The sequence below is a fragment of the Onychomys torridus genome, chromosome 8 (genome assembly GCF_903995425.1).
Source record: "Onychomys torridus chromosome 8, mOncTor1.1, whole genome shotgun sequence".
In the NCBI taxonomy this organism is placed as follows: Eukaryota; Metazoa; Chordata; class Mammalia; order Rodentia; family Cricetidae; genus Onychomys; species Onychomys torridus.
Genome location: NC_050450.1, coordinates 97,457,313 through 97,474,978, shown reverse-complemented (window position 1 = coordinate 97,474,978; position 17,666 = coordinate 97,457,313). Strand labels below are relative to the sequence as shown.

At 47.8% G+C, this 17,666-nt stretch overlaps 1 protein-coding gene across 8 annotated transcripts in view; it reads right to left on the bottom strand.

Moving 5' to 3' along the window:
* Positions 1-17,666, bottom strand: part of Arsg (arylsulfatase G) — a 132,081-nt gene that overhangs the window by 16,056 nt on the left and 98,359 nt on the right. For all 8 annotated transcript variants that reach the window (XM_036196971.1, XM_036196970.1, XM_036196974.1 and 5 more), the window contains one exon: positions 8,519-8,627. In XM_036196971.1, the coding sequence (XP_036052864.1) occupies positions 8,519-8,627 (109 nt within the window). The remainder of the gene's footprint in view (positions 1-8,518; positions 8,628-17,666) is intronic.

Sequence of the window (17,666 nt, the reverse complement as noted above, 5' to 3'; positions counted from 1 at the left end):
CAGTACTAGGGTCCCAGATGTGCCTTGATGTCCAGCTTGTACATGGGTGCTGGAGATCCGAACTCAGGCCCCCATGCTCACCTAGCAAGAGTTTTAGCCCCTGAGCCATCTTCCCAGCCCCACCATTAACTGGTGGTCTTGTTAATGTGATTTTATTCCTTTGTTTTGTTTGTTTGTTAATACGGTGGTTCATGTACCCAGACCAGCCTTGAACTCCTGATCCTCTTGCCTCCACTTTATGAGGGCTAAGATTACAGGTTTGTGTTGTGTGATTTTTTTTTTTAAGTCATGTGGAATTTTATCACACTGCATATCTCCCCAACGCTTACTATGCTCACATCAGGAGATGGGGGTGGGTCGTCAAAAAAAGGCAGAGGGGCTACCCTTTCAACATAGCAGCTTATAGAAGAGCCATGGGAATTGAGAGAGCCAATGGGATTTGCCAGAACCAGGGGGCTGGGCCAACACGAATTCTGTCATGGGTTAGACTTTCCCAGAAAAGAGGTCCTGGTACCCAGAGGCTGGGACAGCATCAGAAGTCAGGATCAGGGATGGGAAAGCTCTCAGGGCCATGTCTTATCAATTTATCCACCCTAAGTTCTAGGAAGTGGCTCTCTGCCTTCCACAGAGGCTACAGAGAGGATCCACCAAGCATGTGGCATCTCCAATCTGCCCAGCTCCTTCTCCTCTCCAGGACTCTGCCTATGACCTGCGGCAGAATCTCTCTTGTTGACTGTGGGACAAAGTGTTTCTCTTTGCCCGCAGCTTTCACAGTTCACAAAACTGGTAGCTTATTTCTTGAGATAGGCACTCCAGAAACTGGCATCCCACACTGGTGCGCAGTCAAGGCATGCAGAGTCAGCACTCAACAGAGTACAGAACAGTCTGGAAACCTGACGGGAGTCCAAGGTTCATGCCACAGACCAGGAAGCAAAGAGGTCTACAGTGTGGTCTGAAAAGGCTGAGATGGTTTAGGGCTGTTAGAGCTCTCTCTCTCTCCACTAAGAGAGATCAGTATCAAACCCATAGGCAAGAAAAACAGGATCTACAATCTACAGTAGATAGTTTTAATTTATGTGCATACGAGCACCTGTGTGGAAGTGTCTGCACACCTGTATGTAAAGGTGTTGGGTGTCCTCCTCTATCACTCTTTATCTATTCCTTTGAGGCAGTGTCTCTTCCTGAACCTGGGCTTGTGTTTTCTCTGCTAGTCTGGAAGCCAGCAAGCCCTACTGATTCCCCTCACTCAGTCTCACCCTGCCTGTCTTAGAGCTGGGGTTACAGGCATTTGTGGGGCATCCAGCTTGTTATGTAGGTGCTGGGATCTAAAGCCCAGTCTTCTTGATTGCTCAGCAAATGCTCTTGACCAACACACACACACACACACACACACACACACACACACACACACATACACGTTAGATTTTGAAGTGGACTGAGGAAATAGCTCAGCCATTAAAGTGCTTGCCTTGCAAGTGTGAAGACCTGTGTTTAGTTCCCAGAACCCATGTTACAAAAATCGGGACAGCAGGATCTTCCTAGCACTGGGGAGGAGGAGCTGGGTGGATCCCTGGGTCTCCCTGGCCACTCAGCCCAGCCTAATTGGTCCAGGCCAGTGCCTGAGGAACAACAGCAGAGGCTGTCCTCTGGTCTCCATACACATGTGCACACACACACACACACACACACACACACACACTCATACACTCACATATGCTCACACTCACACACACTCACACACACTCACACACACACTCTCACACACACTCTCACACACACTCTCACACACTCACACACACACACACACACTCACACACACTCACACACACTCATACACACACTCTCACACACACACTCACACACTCACTCACACACTCACTCACACACACATACACTCACTCACACACACTCACACACACTCACACACACTCACACACACTCACACACACTCACACACACACTCACACACACACTCACACACACTCTCACACACACTCACACACTCACTCACACACACACTCACTCACACACACTCACACACACACTCACACACACACTCACACACACTCACACACTCTCACACACACTCACACACACTCTCACACACACTCACACACACACTCACACACACTCACTCACACACACTCACACACACACTCACACACACTCACACACACTCACACACACTCACACACACTCACTCACACACACACTCACACATACACTCACACACACATAAATTTGACGTGGACTATAGGCTTTCTTTTTCCATCTTAAGAGACATCAGCGTCACAGACAGGTCAAACCAGCATGCCAGGGACACAGTCTGAATTAAACTTTCAGAATGAATTACATACTTTCTTTTTTCCTGTCTCTTTCCTCCTCTGCATCGTGAGGTTTGGCATCCTGACTATAGAGCACTAATCTAAACCTAACACTCGAGGAATCCCTGTGAGTCTGGCATGTCCTTTGGAGGTTTCTAGTCTACCCAGAACTCAAAGAGAACTTTCACCCACCAAGGAAACTTCTTCAACAGGTCTGGTGACTCGCTCTGCTGAAGGTAGCCCAGTCCAGCCTGGGCATGCCTGGGCTGTCAGAAAGTCATTCATCTAAGAATGGCAGAAGCCCAATCCCGAGGTTAGCACTGGGAGAGAGAAATGCTCCCCGGAACACACAGACCCAAGAAGGCTTTCTTGGGTGTGAAGCTGGAGGCCAGATCTGGCTTGCTGAGGCTACTGGTGGCCCTCCAGATCTCAGTCTTAACCCAAGAAACAGGTTCTGGGAGTCTTTGAAATCTTGAAGAAATAGAAAAAACAAAAAAAGTCGAACTCCAAACGTGCAAAGCCCAATGCTGCACGTCCAATATGTTCACGTTGGTGCTCGGTTTTCTGTCAGAGCTGCGTTCTGACCTGGGTGGGCATTTTTGCTTTCATGGGTTTCTTCCTCTATTACAAAAGACGGGCTAGAAAGGTGGCTTAGATCCTGTAGAGGGCCTAAGTTCGAATCCCAGCACTCATATCAGGCAGCCCACAATTTCCTGTAATTCCAGCCTCTGTGAGTACCTGCACTCAGGTGCACAAACCCTGCCCCCATACACAGAATTTTTAAAAGTCTAAAAAAAAGAAAGAAATTACATTTTACAACTATTGATATAAAGACAAACAGATATAAACCATTTATTCCACTTTAAAGTATTTTTGTTTTCCTTTCTTCTTTGTTTTGTATGTGTGCGAGAGTGGGCATATGGTGTACGTACATTTACATGCAAGTCCACATTCAGCACATGCACCAGGATGCACAAGAGATGTCATGTGTCCTGCTCTGTCACGCTCCACCTTATTCGCTTGACACAAGGTCTCTCACTGAATCTGGAGGTGGGCTGGCAGCTGACAAGCCTCAACGATACTACTGTCTCCATCCCCCAGCACACTGGGGTTATAGGCATGCATTTGGCTATTTCAGGATTTTCATGTGGGTTCTGGGATTCAAACTCGGGTCATGTGCAATGTAAGTATTCCTACCCACTGAGAAATCTCCCTAGCCCCAAGTAATTTTTCTTTTTTTAAGACAAGACCGTCATGTGTCCAAGGCTGACCTCTAGAGTGCCAAGATTACAGGCATGTGTTACCACACCCTGTGTATAGAGTATTGGGGATCAAATCCTGGGCTTTGTGCATGCTAGGCAAGCACTCTACCAACTGAGCTACATCTCTGGCCCCTCATGTAAACATTTTATGGGCTCTGGCACTGTGCTTCATGGGCCTGGTGCATAAGTGGGTTTCTACCCCCCAAAGCAACATTTCCATAGATCCTCTGATAGTCAGAAAGGAAGGCAGTGCCCACCCATGAAAGGAGAGGGCTGAGACAGACAGCTTTGCAAACTGAGCAAAACGCTAGCCTGGGAACAGGGAGGGTGTCACCTTTCACCAGGTTCTTCCATCGTGACAAAACTATTTTCTTTTTCATATTTCTCTGAAGCTTGTTCATGGGAGATACATGTGTTTCTGTACATTGATTTTAAGATACGATCTCTCTGTGTTGTTCAGGCTGCTTTGGATTTCTAAGTTCAAGCAACTGTTCCCCTGTCTCATTCCTGCCAAGCACCTAGGCCCAGAGGCTTGCACTGTCCCATCCAACTGGTTGGTGTTCTTATCCAAGCGAGGTATCAAAGGGAATAGAGACTGGGTGGTGATGATGAGGGTATGGAAGGGTTCTGCCTGCTAGACCCCAGCTATGCCAGCTGGGAGGGAGCTGAAGGGTTGCATGGGGGGGCACTTTTCTTTTGGTAGAACAGCCCTGGGCTCCAAGGTCAGGTGGGTGGAACTGAGATGTCACAACAGGCAGGAAGGAGGGTTTCCTAGAAGCTGAGGGCAATTGAACTGGGGGAAATCTGATCCAAAGATGGAAAAAGAGAAGCGGGGTATCAGGAAAGGACTGGGGGTACTTGGACCAGGATAAAGGAGTCACTCTCCTCTCCTCTCCCTGGGAGTGAAGGAGGCAAGTGCAGAAAGGTGCCAAGAATAGAAGAGATGAGAACAGAGCCACCTCCAGTGGAGGAATGAACCATCCCTAGGACACAGAAACAGGCTCTTTTTTAGCATTTAATTGTAATTTTCTTTCAGTATTGTTATTCCCTCTCATTATCCTGGAAAAACCTGGGTCTCCACCCCTTCCTGGTCTTAGTCACACTGCAGAGGCTTCGGGGGCTAGCCTGTGTTCACATTTGACTGGCAGCCCATCCCAGGATCCCCCCACCCTTGAGTCTCTCTTACAGGCAAACCTGGCCCCGGGACCCTAAAGCATCAGAGGATATCTAACAGCAAATGACAAGTGTCTCTTCTGGACAGCATCTCAGGGGGCAGGAAAGAGACCTTGGCCATTTCCCTAAACTCTCACCACTGCCAGACCCAGGAGAGAGCAGATGGCCTTGAGAGGGAATGCATGGCTGGGTACCACCTAGGATGTATCATATAGACCACAGGGCATGATGTGGACAAGGACTTCACAGCTTCTGCATCTGGACCCAATTCTATGCCTGCAGACAAGACAGAATCTGCTGAGCTTCACTTCTTCCTGAGAACCACTGTCTTACTAGGATCAGCAGGGCCCCCTGGGGTAGCTTGGGCCTTCTCTGCAGCTCCAGCCGATTTCCCTATGAAATTGTTGCAAGATCTTCTTATCAGTACATCCAACTCCTGCTTGTCCCTGTTCTTGACAGGTGTGGTCCTCCATCCAGAACAGGGATGGAGATGCACAGGCACAGAGCAGAACCTTCACTTTCTTCCATAAGACTATGAGAATTTTTACTTAAGTTGTGGTTCTCAACTAGTGTCTTTTTGTCCTTCCAGGGGACATGTGGTGCTGCCTGGAGATACTTTGGTTGTCACAAACAGTTACCAGGAAGAGGCCTGACATTGTGCTAAACATCCCACCACACACAGGACAGATCCCACCCCCCACAGCAAAGAATTATCTGGCTCAAAATATACACAATGTTAAGTTTGAGAAGCACTTCACTAGAATCGTAGGGTAAAATTATCACAACTTTTTTACTTTGCCCACAAAGCCATTCTTCTGAAGGTAAGTTGACTTATCAAAATCAATACCTTCCAAGCGGATTTGCTCATGACTCTCTCCCTCATATCCAGAGCAATGTTCCACCCATAGTTGGAACCAGCAATAAAACGTTTGTTAAGTAATGGGTTGTCTCAATTTGGTAATCGTGTCTTCAGGCTTTGAGGGGCCTTTCTAAAGGTCTTTCTAAAATAATTTTATACCAGTGAGGCACACATCCAACTATTAACATTGGGTTTCTCAAAAAAAAAAAAAAAAAAATAGCCAATGAGTTTCATGCTAAAATGCCTCCAGCCCATTCTTTTTCTTTCTTTCTTTTTTATGTATGAGTGCTCTGTCTGCATGTACAACCTTATACCAGAAGAGGGCATCAATCCTACTATAGATGGTTGTGAGCCACCATGTGGTTGCTGGGAATTGAACTCAGGACCTCTGGAAGAGCCACCGGTGCTCTTAACCCCTGAGCTATCTCTCTAGCACACACACACACACACACACCCAGCATACTCTTTTTAACTTTAATTTTTATTATGTCTGTTTATTGTGTGTATGTGTGGGGGCACACCAGTGCTACAGTGCACATGTGGAGGTCAGAAGACAACTTCCAGGAGTCAGCTCTCTCTTACCACCACGTGAGAACCGGGATGGAACTCAGTTCACCAGGCTTAGCAGCAGGCACCTCTGTAAGCTAAGCCATCTTGGTGCTTTCCACACATAGCTCCCAGAATACTCTTTTTAAAACTTCTGTCTTTATGACAGTATGTACATTAACTCGACTACTTTAAGATGCCCTAATTTCTTGGGGCATTTGAATAGAAACTGAAGGCACTCTGGGCCACAAAGAAGTTACCAATGCTGTAGAAGGCCCCTCTTCTCCAAGGATAAAGTACTAACACAGGTGACAAACTGGGGGGCTATCATGAAATGAAGTGTGAGCACTCTGTTCTAGAACATGGATCAAAATCATGTTCCCCTGAGTGCTGACATAAGGGGGCCCCAGGGGGGAAAAAAGCAGTAAGAAGCCCCACCCAGTCACCTGCGTGGCTTGACATGGGAGAAGAGGAGGAGAGAGAAACCCTGGCTGCCATTCAGACTAACTTCACACTAAAAACATCCCACGAGGGGCTGACATGCTCCATTAGCTTTCTTCTGATAAAGAGGCCCTCAGGAAAATGCTCTCTATACCAAGAACTCTCTCTCCTTAGTCACCCAACTATGGCCTCAGTCATTGTCGTCCGACTATCAATGAGACAATAGCTTATTGTGGTGCCTGCCGTGTTGATGGCAGGTACAAATGCAATTCTCAGATAAGAGGCCATTGCTTATGTTTCAGCAGGGAAAAGCCAAGCCTTGAAGAGTCTATGGAGCTATTTGTGCTTGGGCAACCCAGCACTCACCCCCACCCCTTGATAAGCAACCGGGATACACCCAAGCCACATCTATAAAAGCAGACCTCCTGGCCTTCTTCCAGCCAGCCTGCCATCACGGATTCCAAACGGTGTGGTTGTTGTCACGCCTGCTGTTTTCCTAAACTGCACGCTGCCTCCTCCCGATAGCACAGGGATAACCCACAACCCCTGAGGGATCTGAGGGCTGGCAGGGGTAATGCCTACTTGCCCATTTCTGTGGCTGTCAGAACTGCCCACACCGCCTGCCCTTGGCTTCAGTTTCAGCCCTTCCTCTCCGCTGGGTCTGGAGATGTTGGAGGGTGCTGGTAATGTCTGCTTTCCTCTGGTTGGCACTGTTCTCCTGCCAGAGTCTATCAGGTTGGTGCCAAAGAACCTCTCAACCAGGCAAACAGTACTGTCCTGAGCACATAAGTAAGAACTTCTGTGGTGCCTCTGCTGTGTTGGTAGAACCAGACAGGAAGGACCCGTCTGATATAGCAAGAAGTTGGGCTTGGGAGATAGTGCAGTTGGTAAAGTGCTTGCCACACAGGCGTGAAGGTCCGGGTATGGCAGCATGCACTTGTAATCTCAGTGATGGGTTAAGGCAAAGACAGAAGCGTCCCTGGGGCTTGCTGGCCAGGTAGCCTCACCAAATCATTGAAACCCCAGATCATAGTGAGACCCTGTCTCAAAGAGAAAGGTGAGGAGCTGGGGAAAGGACTCTGTGGTTAAGAGCACTCGCTGCTCTTACAGAGGCCCTGTGTTCGGTTCCCAGCACCCACATAATGGGTCACAACTCTAGTTCCAGGAGATATAATGTCATCTTCTGGCCAGCACAACACTGTATGTACATGGTAAACATAAAATGTATGTAGACAGAGGACTCTCACACATGCAAATCTTAGATTTTCTGCCAAGAAACCGACCTTATCTATTTGCTTTAAAACACTGGAGAGATGTCGCACAAACAGTGCTCCTGACAAGAGATGTTCCTAGAGACTCTGCCACTGGAGGCTGCATTGCCCAAGGCTGGATGACAACCTCATCTAAGGATTCTTTCCCTCTTAGTCCACTGGGGTCATCTGTCTCTTTCCTGGCCTCCAGGGCATTCAGATGTCTGTACTTCTTTCTTAGGGCCATTTGATCACCAGTGGTGTGCAGGTTTCTCCCAGACACCTACAACATCTACCCTAATGCCAGGGATGAATAATTAGAGTTTCCTGGCCCTTCACTCTGGCTGCCGTTTTTTGCCTGCTTTTCTCTTTAGTACACACCGCCAAGAACTAATGCTGAGGGTTAGGGACCAGCAAGGTCCCTTGTTTATTCAAGTATTGTCCCCAGGGGTAAGTTCAGGACCTCTGCAGCCTTCTTTACCATATGGAATTGCTTTATAGGCAAATCCACACTGCTGCCATCAGAGCTCGGGCATATGTAGAATTCCTGGCTAATGCAGGTAACCGAAGAGCAATGAGTTTGCTGAGATCTCCAGCTTCCCAGGTGTCCACGTCAGCTCCGGCTCTAAAGCCCCACTGCTAAAGGTCATTCAGATCTCCTACCTTAACAAAGCCATGCTAGTGACATTGGCTGGGACTCTGCCAGGCCAGTGAGCCAGTGCCGGGACGCGATGCCCACCTTCCCAGGTGGTCTGCTTGGCTGAACTTCCGCCTGTGAGAAGAAGCAGATGTTTCATGAATGTCAGGGACTCCGAACTTCTTTTTCAGCCAAGAGCTGGCCTGTGGGAAAACAGTTCCTCTCTAAGAGTGTCCAATATTTCAACAAAGAAATGACTTTCATTTAAAAAAAATTATTTTACTACCCAGTGCCCCAACTAGTTAACAGCTTTCAGTACATGCTCTGCTTTTACTGGACTTCACGTACATGCACAGAGCCCTCTGTTAATTTCATCAATTCTTCTCGTGACATCCCCACTTTAGACTGTTTTATTTTTTACTTCTCATGTCCCTGTGTGTGTCCCTGCACTATGAGACTCAAGACATCCTAGGCGCTTAAAGAATCTTTGTTGAGTAAATGAATTTGTGCCTCAGTTGATTATGTGCCTGTCTGATGAAGAGAGAGAACAGACCCCTCCACGTTGTTCACATCCACCCAGTACAAATGGAGCCTTCAGTTTAACCTCCAGTACCAAAAGATAATGAAATCAAAACTACAATTCTTTGGAAGAGGGGGCTTCTTCAGATGTTTAATCTACCCAGTGCCTGACTGATCTTGTGTGAATTTATTTTGTTTTGCTTTGTTTTTCCTCAAATTAATGAGTCGTTCCAATGAGACAGTATCGGTCATCTTTCCTTCCAAGTGCTTGCCTCTTGGTGGGGAGGTAACAATATCCTGTGTGCAATCTATGAACTTTCACATTAGTAATGGGAGGCATTATTTTTGTAGCCAAGTCAAAAGTGACCACCAATATAATGGCAGCCCGTGGGCTGGAAGAGATGAGGTCATGTTTTAAGAAAACATCCTGAATACACATGTTGCACTGAATTAACCATGACGGGCCCCACCACTCCTACACACACACCCCACCCTCATCCCCGGTCGAGCCAGAGGCCAGGGATTCCACAAGGTTCGCGTGTAAGAAGTTCTTCCAAGGCAAGTGCTGTATGTGGCTCACACACACTGTGGTCATGCAACTTCCCCAAGTTTGGCTGGTGTAAATAATAAAAGCAATCATGGGTGGGGAGGCAAGGCGACCAAGATGAAGGCTTCCTCCCTCTGGACTCTCACGGCCACAAACAGAACTTCTGATGTCCCTGGCTCAGTGCACCAGCCCGGAAGTGCTCCAAATTCCTGGGACCAGCACACTAGGAGCTCTGGAGTCCCCCAAGTGCTGAGAGAAGAAACAGTACACAAAAGAGCCCCTACCCTATGGGCTGTTTACAGTTAATGTCCTGCGCTCGAGAAACCAACTAAAATCAGTCCCTACAGACTGAAAACTTCTTTGATCTCGTCCAGTATTTCTCCAGTGCACACATTCCACCAAAGCCTTCTCTCCCCAAAACACACAAAGGACAAGACCATACCAATTATTCACGCACGTGGAACACAAAATCCAGAACTAGGGCAGAGCACAGAACGTGTTTCCACGTGGGTTCAGGTTGCTTGGCACGCTTAGCTTAAGGCCAAACAGGAAAGAGTCTGAACAAAGACATGTGCTGGGAAAGCTGCAGGTCTTTCCAGCCCTGGGAGGAGCATTTGCACGGACACTTTTGGTATGAGTGGGTGGAAAGATGAGGCCCTTTTATTTACAGCCTATGATGCATGACATTCAAAGGGCCCTACTTAACCTTTGAGGCCAGATGCTAAAACAAGGCCAAGGCGTTGGATCCAAGAAGTAAATCATTATCTCCATCCAGAAGTCAGGAGCTGTTGTTGCTCAGCTCTGTGGCAAGCAAAGGGACACCTGTTTGGTGGGATCCCGTGGGCAGCTCTTCTGCAGGTGGCTGACCTTCTCCAGGGGTTTCTCAATGACCCTGTCACCTTTCAGCAAAGGGTCAGAAGCTGGAGGGCTTAGAAGGAACTGTGCCAGCAGCAAACGTATCTGTCAACACAGGGGACAACCCACATGCAAAGTTCAACAACTAAGAGAGAGGATTGGCCCATAGAGGCCCCGAAACATGACCATGTGGGTGGGGCTTACTCAGCTAATCCAGCTGCACCTGAGGTTCTAATTTTAATTGAGAGTCAGGATGACTTATTCCAGCCATGAGTATGGTCCCAGTCCCACAGTCCTTGGATGCAAACGGGACTTAGCTTGAATCTTGTGTTTGGGCAAACACTTACAAAACTAAATATTCACCACCGCAACATAGGCATAACTCTGCTCCAAACCCCAGTCTCTCACCAGCCCTGCTAGGAATGGAGAAAGGTCTCCCCAGCATCTTCCATTGGCCTTCCGAGGGGTGGGGTGCAAATGTCAGCCACATGTGCTTAATGGACTGTTGTTTTGTGTTTGTTTGTTTTATTTTTTATTTATTTATTTATTTATTTTGTGGTTTACCTGTACTAGCAAGGACCGAGTCCAGAATAACTGCCTCTGGGCAGCTGTTTCATTCCTCATTACAAGTTAATAATTACACACTGACAATAACATTGTCTATTAATGGAGCCTTTACCTAGTAACTATGTTTCATAAACATGTGGCTAAGTGCTTTCCTACATTATTTCATTCGATTTGGATGACAATCTTTTGCACATGTATTTGTGTGTGTGTGTGTGTGTGTGTGTGTGTGTGTGTGTGTGTGTACGTATGTATGCTCACACCAAGGCATGCATGTCAAAGGACCACTTTTGGGAGTTGGTTCTGTTTTTAAACCATGTGTGTCCTGAGGATCAAGCTAGGTGTTTAGGCTTGGCTGCAAACATCTTTATCTGTTGAGCCATCTCACCAGCCCTTGTATAACAATCTTTCATACTACACACTGTGATCCCCATTTTGTCTATGGAAAAAAAGGGAAAAGCTCAAAGAGACTAAGCAATATTTCCAGGATTGAGGTCTGAATTCAGGGCCTTTCCTATGCTAGAGAAATGCTCTACCACTGAGTTCGAGTTATATCTGCAGCTCCTACCCCTTCTTTTAATTTTTATTTTTGAAACAAGGTCTCACGAAACTGCCTGGACTAGCCTTGAATTCACTAGGCAGCCCAGGCTACTCTCAATTTGTCAAATCTCCTGCCTCAGCCTCCTGAGTAGCTAGGATAACAGGAATGTGCCACCAGCCCTGGCTTAGTTTAAGTAGTTAGTAAATCCAGATCCAGTTACACAGTCAGGATCCTCACCAATGAAATCTTCTCACATAGCAGTCCACATCTTGAATATATGTCAGAATCATAGGCGGGCTCCTTTAAAAACACCATGCTGAGCTGGAGAGATGGCTCAGAGATTAAGAGCACCAACTGCTTTTCTGGAGGTCCTGAGCTCAATTCTCAGCACCCACATGGTGGCTCACAACCATCTGTAATGAGATCTGGCACCCTCTTCTGTATACATAATAAATAAATAAACAAATAAACAAACAAACAAACAAACAAACACCATGGTGAAGCCCTTCCCCTAGAGGCTGTGATTAGCTGGCCTGACGGAGGTGGGGTGTGTGTGTGTGTCGGGGGTGGAACATCAATTGTTTACATATAAAGCTCTCCCCGTAACGTAACTTGGACAGGACTCATTCCCAGGCTAGATGGAGAGTCAGACACAATACACTTCAAAGTCAAACGTAGCTTGTGTGCTTTTTTGTTTGTTTGTTTGTTTGTTTGTTTGTATGTGAGTGTGCATGTGTCGGGGTGGGTGTGGAGATGTAGGCCCCAGTAAACAAGTATCGGTGTGAGGCCAGAGATCAACTTTTGGTTTTGGTTTGTTTTTTTGAAGCCCACGGAAGATAAGCAGCCTTCTCTCATTTAGAAGATGTAATTTCAAAATCAGGGGGAGAATATACCAGGCACAATGGACCATGCCTGTAAGCCTAGCATTTGGGAATCTGAGACACGGGGATCACTTCTAGTTCAAGGCCAGCCTGGGAATAGTGGATTCTAGGTTCAAGGCCAGCCTGGGAGTAGTGGATTCTAGGTTCAAGGCCAGCCTGGGAGTAGTGGATTCTAGGTTCAAGGCCAGCCTGGGAGTAGTGGATTCTAGGTTCAAGGCCAGCCTGGGAGTAGTGGATTCTAGGCCAGCCTGGGAGTAGTGGATTCTAGGCCAGACTGGGCTGCAGAGTGAAACACTTTCTCAAAAAAAATAAAAATTAATTAATCCTTCAGTAGACTTGACCTACGACCCATTTCTCCCCTTTGCACATCCCACTAATTAGTAACACCTGGACTGTTTCCTGATCACGCTGGGGACCTGGGAATTGTCAGGAAGCTGAGGCTGTTAGGCCGTAGCAGAAGCACAGGAGGCCAAGCTGCTGGCTTTTATTGGCCTAAGATTATGGCCAGGAAGAGAGGAAACCCTAGCTGGAACTTCACTCTCCTTACCTATTTCATTGTCCAGCAGTCAGAAAGTACAGTCACCGTCCAGGCTTTTCCTCTGTCTGCGAACCCTCCCCTCTTTCAGACATCTTCCTTTCTCTATTGTGGTTTCCAGGACAGGGCCACACTGGCACGTGATCTGTAACCAGTCAGCTGGCTTGACCATGAGGAAGAGGGGGCAAAGGGCAAGGTCTGACCCCTGCTCCATATTCTGCAGCAGCCCCTCGCACCTGCTCCTCATGCCCAGAGGCCTTGGTGTCATAACCTCACACTTCCCTGCTGCTTCTGGAAGAGCTGGCTGGCTTTCTGATTCCCAAACCCCATCCGGCAGCCACATGCCCAGCTTAGAAATGGTGGAAGAGAATGCCCCAAGACTTTTGATTGTCCAGACCAGCCTTTGTTTTAATCACACAGCAGCCAACTCATCAGGTTTGAAGACCCAGGTCAGATGACCTCCCTCTGCCTCCCCAATGGCACAATCATAAAGCCTTTAAGGTGATTAGCATCTAAAGGTCAACCTTGGGTACCTCCTCGGGCAGGTGCTGCCAACCTGAGACAGCTTGACCTGGAACTCTGTTATTAGGTAACATGGAGGGGCCACAGGCTCTAGAGATAACCCAGGTCCTTGTTTGCAAGACAAGCACTTTGCTACCTGAGCCATCTCCCCAGCCTGTGTGCTTTTTAATCACAGGCTTTCAGCTGACGACACCTCATCCCTTCTACCATAGCATCACAGACATCACCCGAGAAGTCACAGCAAGAAAAACAGCCAAGTCCCTAGCTTGAACTTCTACAGACTTTTCAATTGGCAAAGCTATTTGTTCATTTCGGTATGTTTCACACTTTGATCCCTGGCCCTGGTACATTAAGTCTGAGCTATATTTGGCTTTCTGTCCAGAGACGCTTGTCTATGGCCCTGACAATGCATGTCCATGCATTTGTGGTTAGTTATGACTCGAATTAAAGCAGAACCTCTTACTTAAAGCAATAAATATTTAGCCTCAGCAACGAAAACATAAACAGAACCATGATTCATAAATTTGCTTTCTTGTTCTTTCCTCCCTGGCTTCAGAAGTGAAGTGGCATTCCGCAAAGTATCACGGCAGGGGCAAGCCGACCAACACCCCCCACCCCCTGCTGCCTACGCCTGGAAATAGCAAGCAGGCTTTCTCGGCAAAGGGCCCAAGTGCCATGTCTTACTGAGTCAGAGAGGGAAGCCGCTCAGTGAGAGGTGTGCCAACCCCTTTATACGAGAGCGTCGCCAGACAGGAGCTCGTGGACAATTGGATTCCTGAACCAGGGAGGTGGCTCAGTGTTTAGGGGTGCATGCCCACAATCCTGACAGCCTGAGTTCTATCCCCGGGACCCACATGGTAGAAGGAAAGGACCATCTCCTGAAGGCTGACACTGACACGCATGTGCTGTGTCAGCTCAAAAGATTTCCACACAGTGGCTGGAGAGCTGGCTCAGTGCCTAAAGGCATTTGCAGCCAAGTCTAAGGACCTGAGTTCAATCCCCGGGATCCATATGGTGGAAGGAGAGAACTGTCTCCTGCAAGTTATCATATGACTTCCACCTGTGCACCATAGTACAACAGGCATGTGCATGCGCGCACACACACACATACACATACACACACACTCACGAAATATGAAAGTTTTTTTTCTCCAAAAATTTCAATTCCTGGGTTCTTTCCCCAGAAAATCGAACTGATGATTCCAATGCCAGCAATGGTCTGAGAAGCAGAGTGTGAGAAGTATGAATAGGGGGATTGGAAGGAGGGACACCATTGAACCCAACAGATCCAGGTCCTCCTCCAGAGCCATTCCCTTAACCAGAGAGTCTTGGGCAGAATTCATAACCTCCCTCAGTCTCCATCTCTCAGCCATGAAGTGGAAATGGCTGTCCTTACCTCACAGGGCTGTGGGAACAGTTATATAAGATCATGAATATAAAGTTCAAGGTGAGGTACTTGTGCATAGCACCTGCCACAGTTGTGGGCAACAGAAAAACTCAGAAAATATCACCAGGGGCCCTGCCTGGTGCCTGATACATGAACGTAGCAGTCCTCTGAGGAGCCGGGATATCTGACAGTCTCCTTCTTAAATAATTTGGAGTGGCATGGACAAGAGCAGTTTACCAGATCTCTGCCTGCACCTGACAGCTGTGTATGTACACTACTTTATCTGACTTGCTTATCCTACACTGGCATTTCCATGTGAAATTCCTGGAAAAGTCTGCTGAAGGACATCCTATATACCCTTCCAGAGAAGCAAGCTTCCTTCCTAAATATAAATACACGCCCTTGCCAAGAATACCCATAAGACTACTAGTTTCCTAAAAGCACAGAGAAGCCAGGCTTCAGTGGGACCCAGAACTGTGGCTGGGCTGTGGTGGCCTGAAGTGTGGTGACAGGAACATTCCACCAGTGTCCAAAGGTTGGAAAAAGACAGACTTCAACTTCCACGGAGTTCCTACCACAAGCTCTACCCTAGCCAGCCCCAGCAGCTACCAACACTATCAGCTTGCACGCAGCATCTCTGACCTTTCCCCCACCTTCGCTTCATTCCCACAACTGGACAGAAGGCCCAAGATGCCGAGAGATCTGTGTCCCAGTGGGGAGGTTATGCAAGAGCCTGATAGGGTCAGATTACAGAAAGGAAGGTCTCTTAGAAGTGCAGATTATGCCAAGTTCACAGAATGTTTTCTCATCACCAAGGGAGAGGAAGGAACACTTCTGCTCTTCAAATAAAACAAGGGAAGATTTTCCAGACAGAGGAGCAGTCAGATGGGGCGGGGAGACAAGGTGTGAGCCAGGTCCAGAGTGGTGAAGAGATGTGATAGGCTGGGTAGGACAGGTGACTGGAGTCTGGGGACAGCAGGGACTTGCAGTCAGGTTCTATTTCTTTGGAAGAAGATGAGCCAGCCTGATTCACACACACACACACACACACACACACACACACACACACACACACACACACACACTAACCCTGTTCAGTTTTTCCTCATCCCAAGATGGCAGGAACCATGCCAAGTAGAGCATCCTCACTCTAGCACAGGGTGAAAAGATGATTCCAGGACACGCTACCTCATCCCATCAGCTGAGCTAGACGGACCGGCCAAGAAAGGAGAGGGGAGATGAGGAGGGGGCCTCTGGGAACATGGGAAGAGAGCACGTGGTTTGACGTAGCAAGCTGGCTTGGGGAGAAAGGAGCAGGGCTCCCAGGACTGTTTGTCCTGCTCTGTTGCGAAAACACTGTCTTCTCTCTTGTGTGGGCCCTTGAGACTGGCCTTACGGAGGGATGTGTGGGCTTCCTAAGATGGAAACCTAGGTCGGCAGGAGCAGGTGGTCCAGAAGGACCCAGCCCTCCTCACTCACTGACCTAGCTCCCTTCCAGCCACAGTAGGCTTCTACCTGGCTTCCAAGAGTCAGGCTCCTGCAGCGTTCCAGGCGGCGAGAAGAGGGTGCTGTGGAACCATGGACGGAAAGCGGGGGCGGGGGCAGGGGCAGTTACTTTTACATAGTTTTCAGGCCAAGTTTACTTTGAGACCTTTGAAAACAAAAGAGTGGCATCCAGCCCTGACCCCATCACCAGTTCAAGTTTTGTGCCCATAGATACCACAGTTAGTCATAAAATTTATCAGAAAGCCTTGCCCCAAACGGTGTAACAAGAAGGTAGCTGGCCCCAGCTCTGAGCAGTTTCCCAAGACAAGACACTCTGAGGTCAGCCATGGGTTGTCTGTCTGTCTGGCACTTTTGTAAGCAAGTCCTTCCCAGGGGCTTGTTCCAGCCTAAATCTTCTCCTTTTGAAGAAGAACGCCCAGGTTGTTTCTGCTATGAATAAAGAAGCTGGGTCTCATGGGGGTTACTGGTAGAAGTCACATGCACCAGGCTGGGTGTCTGTTAAATGCCTCCATGTGATCATAAACTCATTGTGTAATGAAGGGGCCTATCATCTCCCAACACAGAAGAACTAAGCTTCTATTCCTTATTACACAGTTGAGACTCATGCCCAAGCAAAGCTTCCAAGCCTGTAGGCCTCTCTATCTTCCCTCCTCCCACTGATTTAGAACGATTCTGATGGTCATGGGGGCTAACGATGTTTACCTTGACAACCACGGAGTTCAAAGAAACAACACAGGATTTTCCAGACAGCTAAGCAATGATCAGGTTTTGAAAAGTGGGGGCAACCACGGTCACATGAGCTGTGGTATGAACTCAGATCATGTGACCCTCTTCCATCATTTGACCAGCTGGCCTGGGGGAAGGTGGTGGATATTGTGTTCCCCCGAAATATTGTATGTTCCCTGAAATAAATTTATCTGGGGTCAGAGAACAGACAGCCACTAGAACAGAGCCAGAAATGGTGGCTAGAAAATGGGTCAGAGCAAGCCATAGCAGAAGTTAGGCGGTGGTGGTGCACACCTTTAATCCCAGCACTTGGGAGGCAGAGCTAGCTGGATCTCTGAGTTCAAGGCCACTTTAGAAATAGCTAAGCATGGTGACCCACACCTTTAATCCCAGAAATCCAACTTTTAATCCCAGGGAGTGGGAGCAGAAAGAGAAAGGTATATAAGGCCTGAGGACCAGAAACTAAGTAAGTAAAGCATGTAGTTAGTTAAGCATTTAACTGGAGAAATATTCAGGCTTTGGAGCAGCACAAATCAGTTGAGATTCATGTGGAGGAGGACTCAGAAGCTTCCAGCCTGAGGAAACAGGATC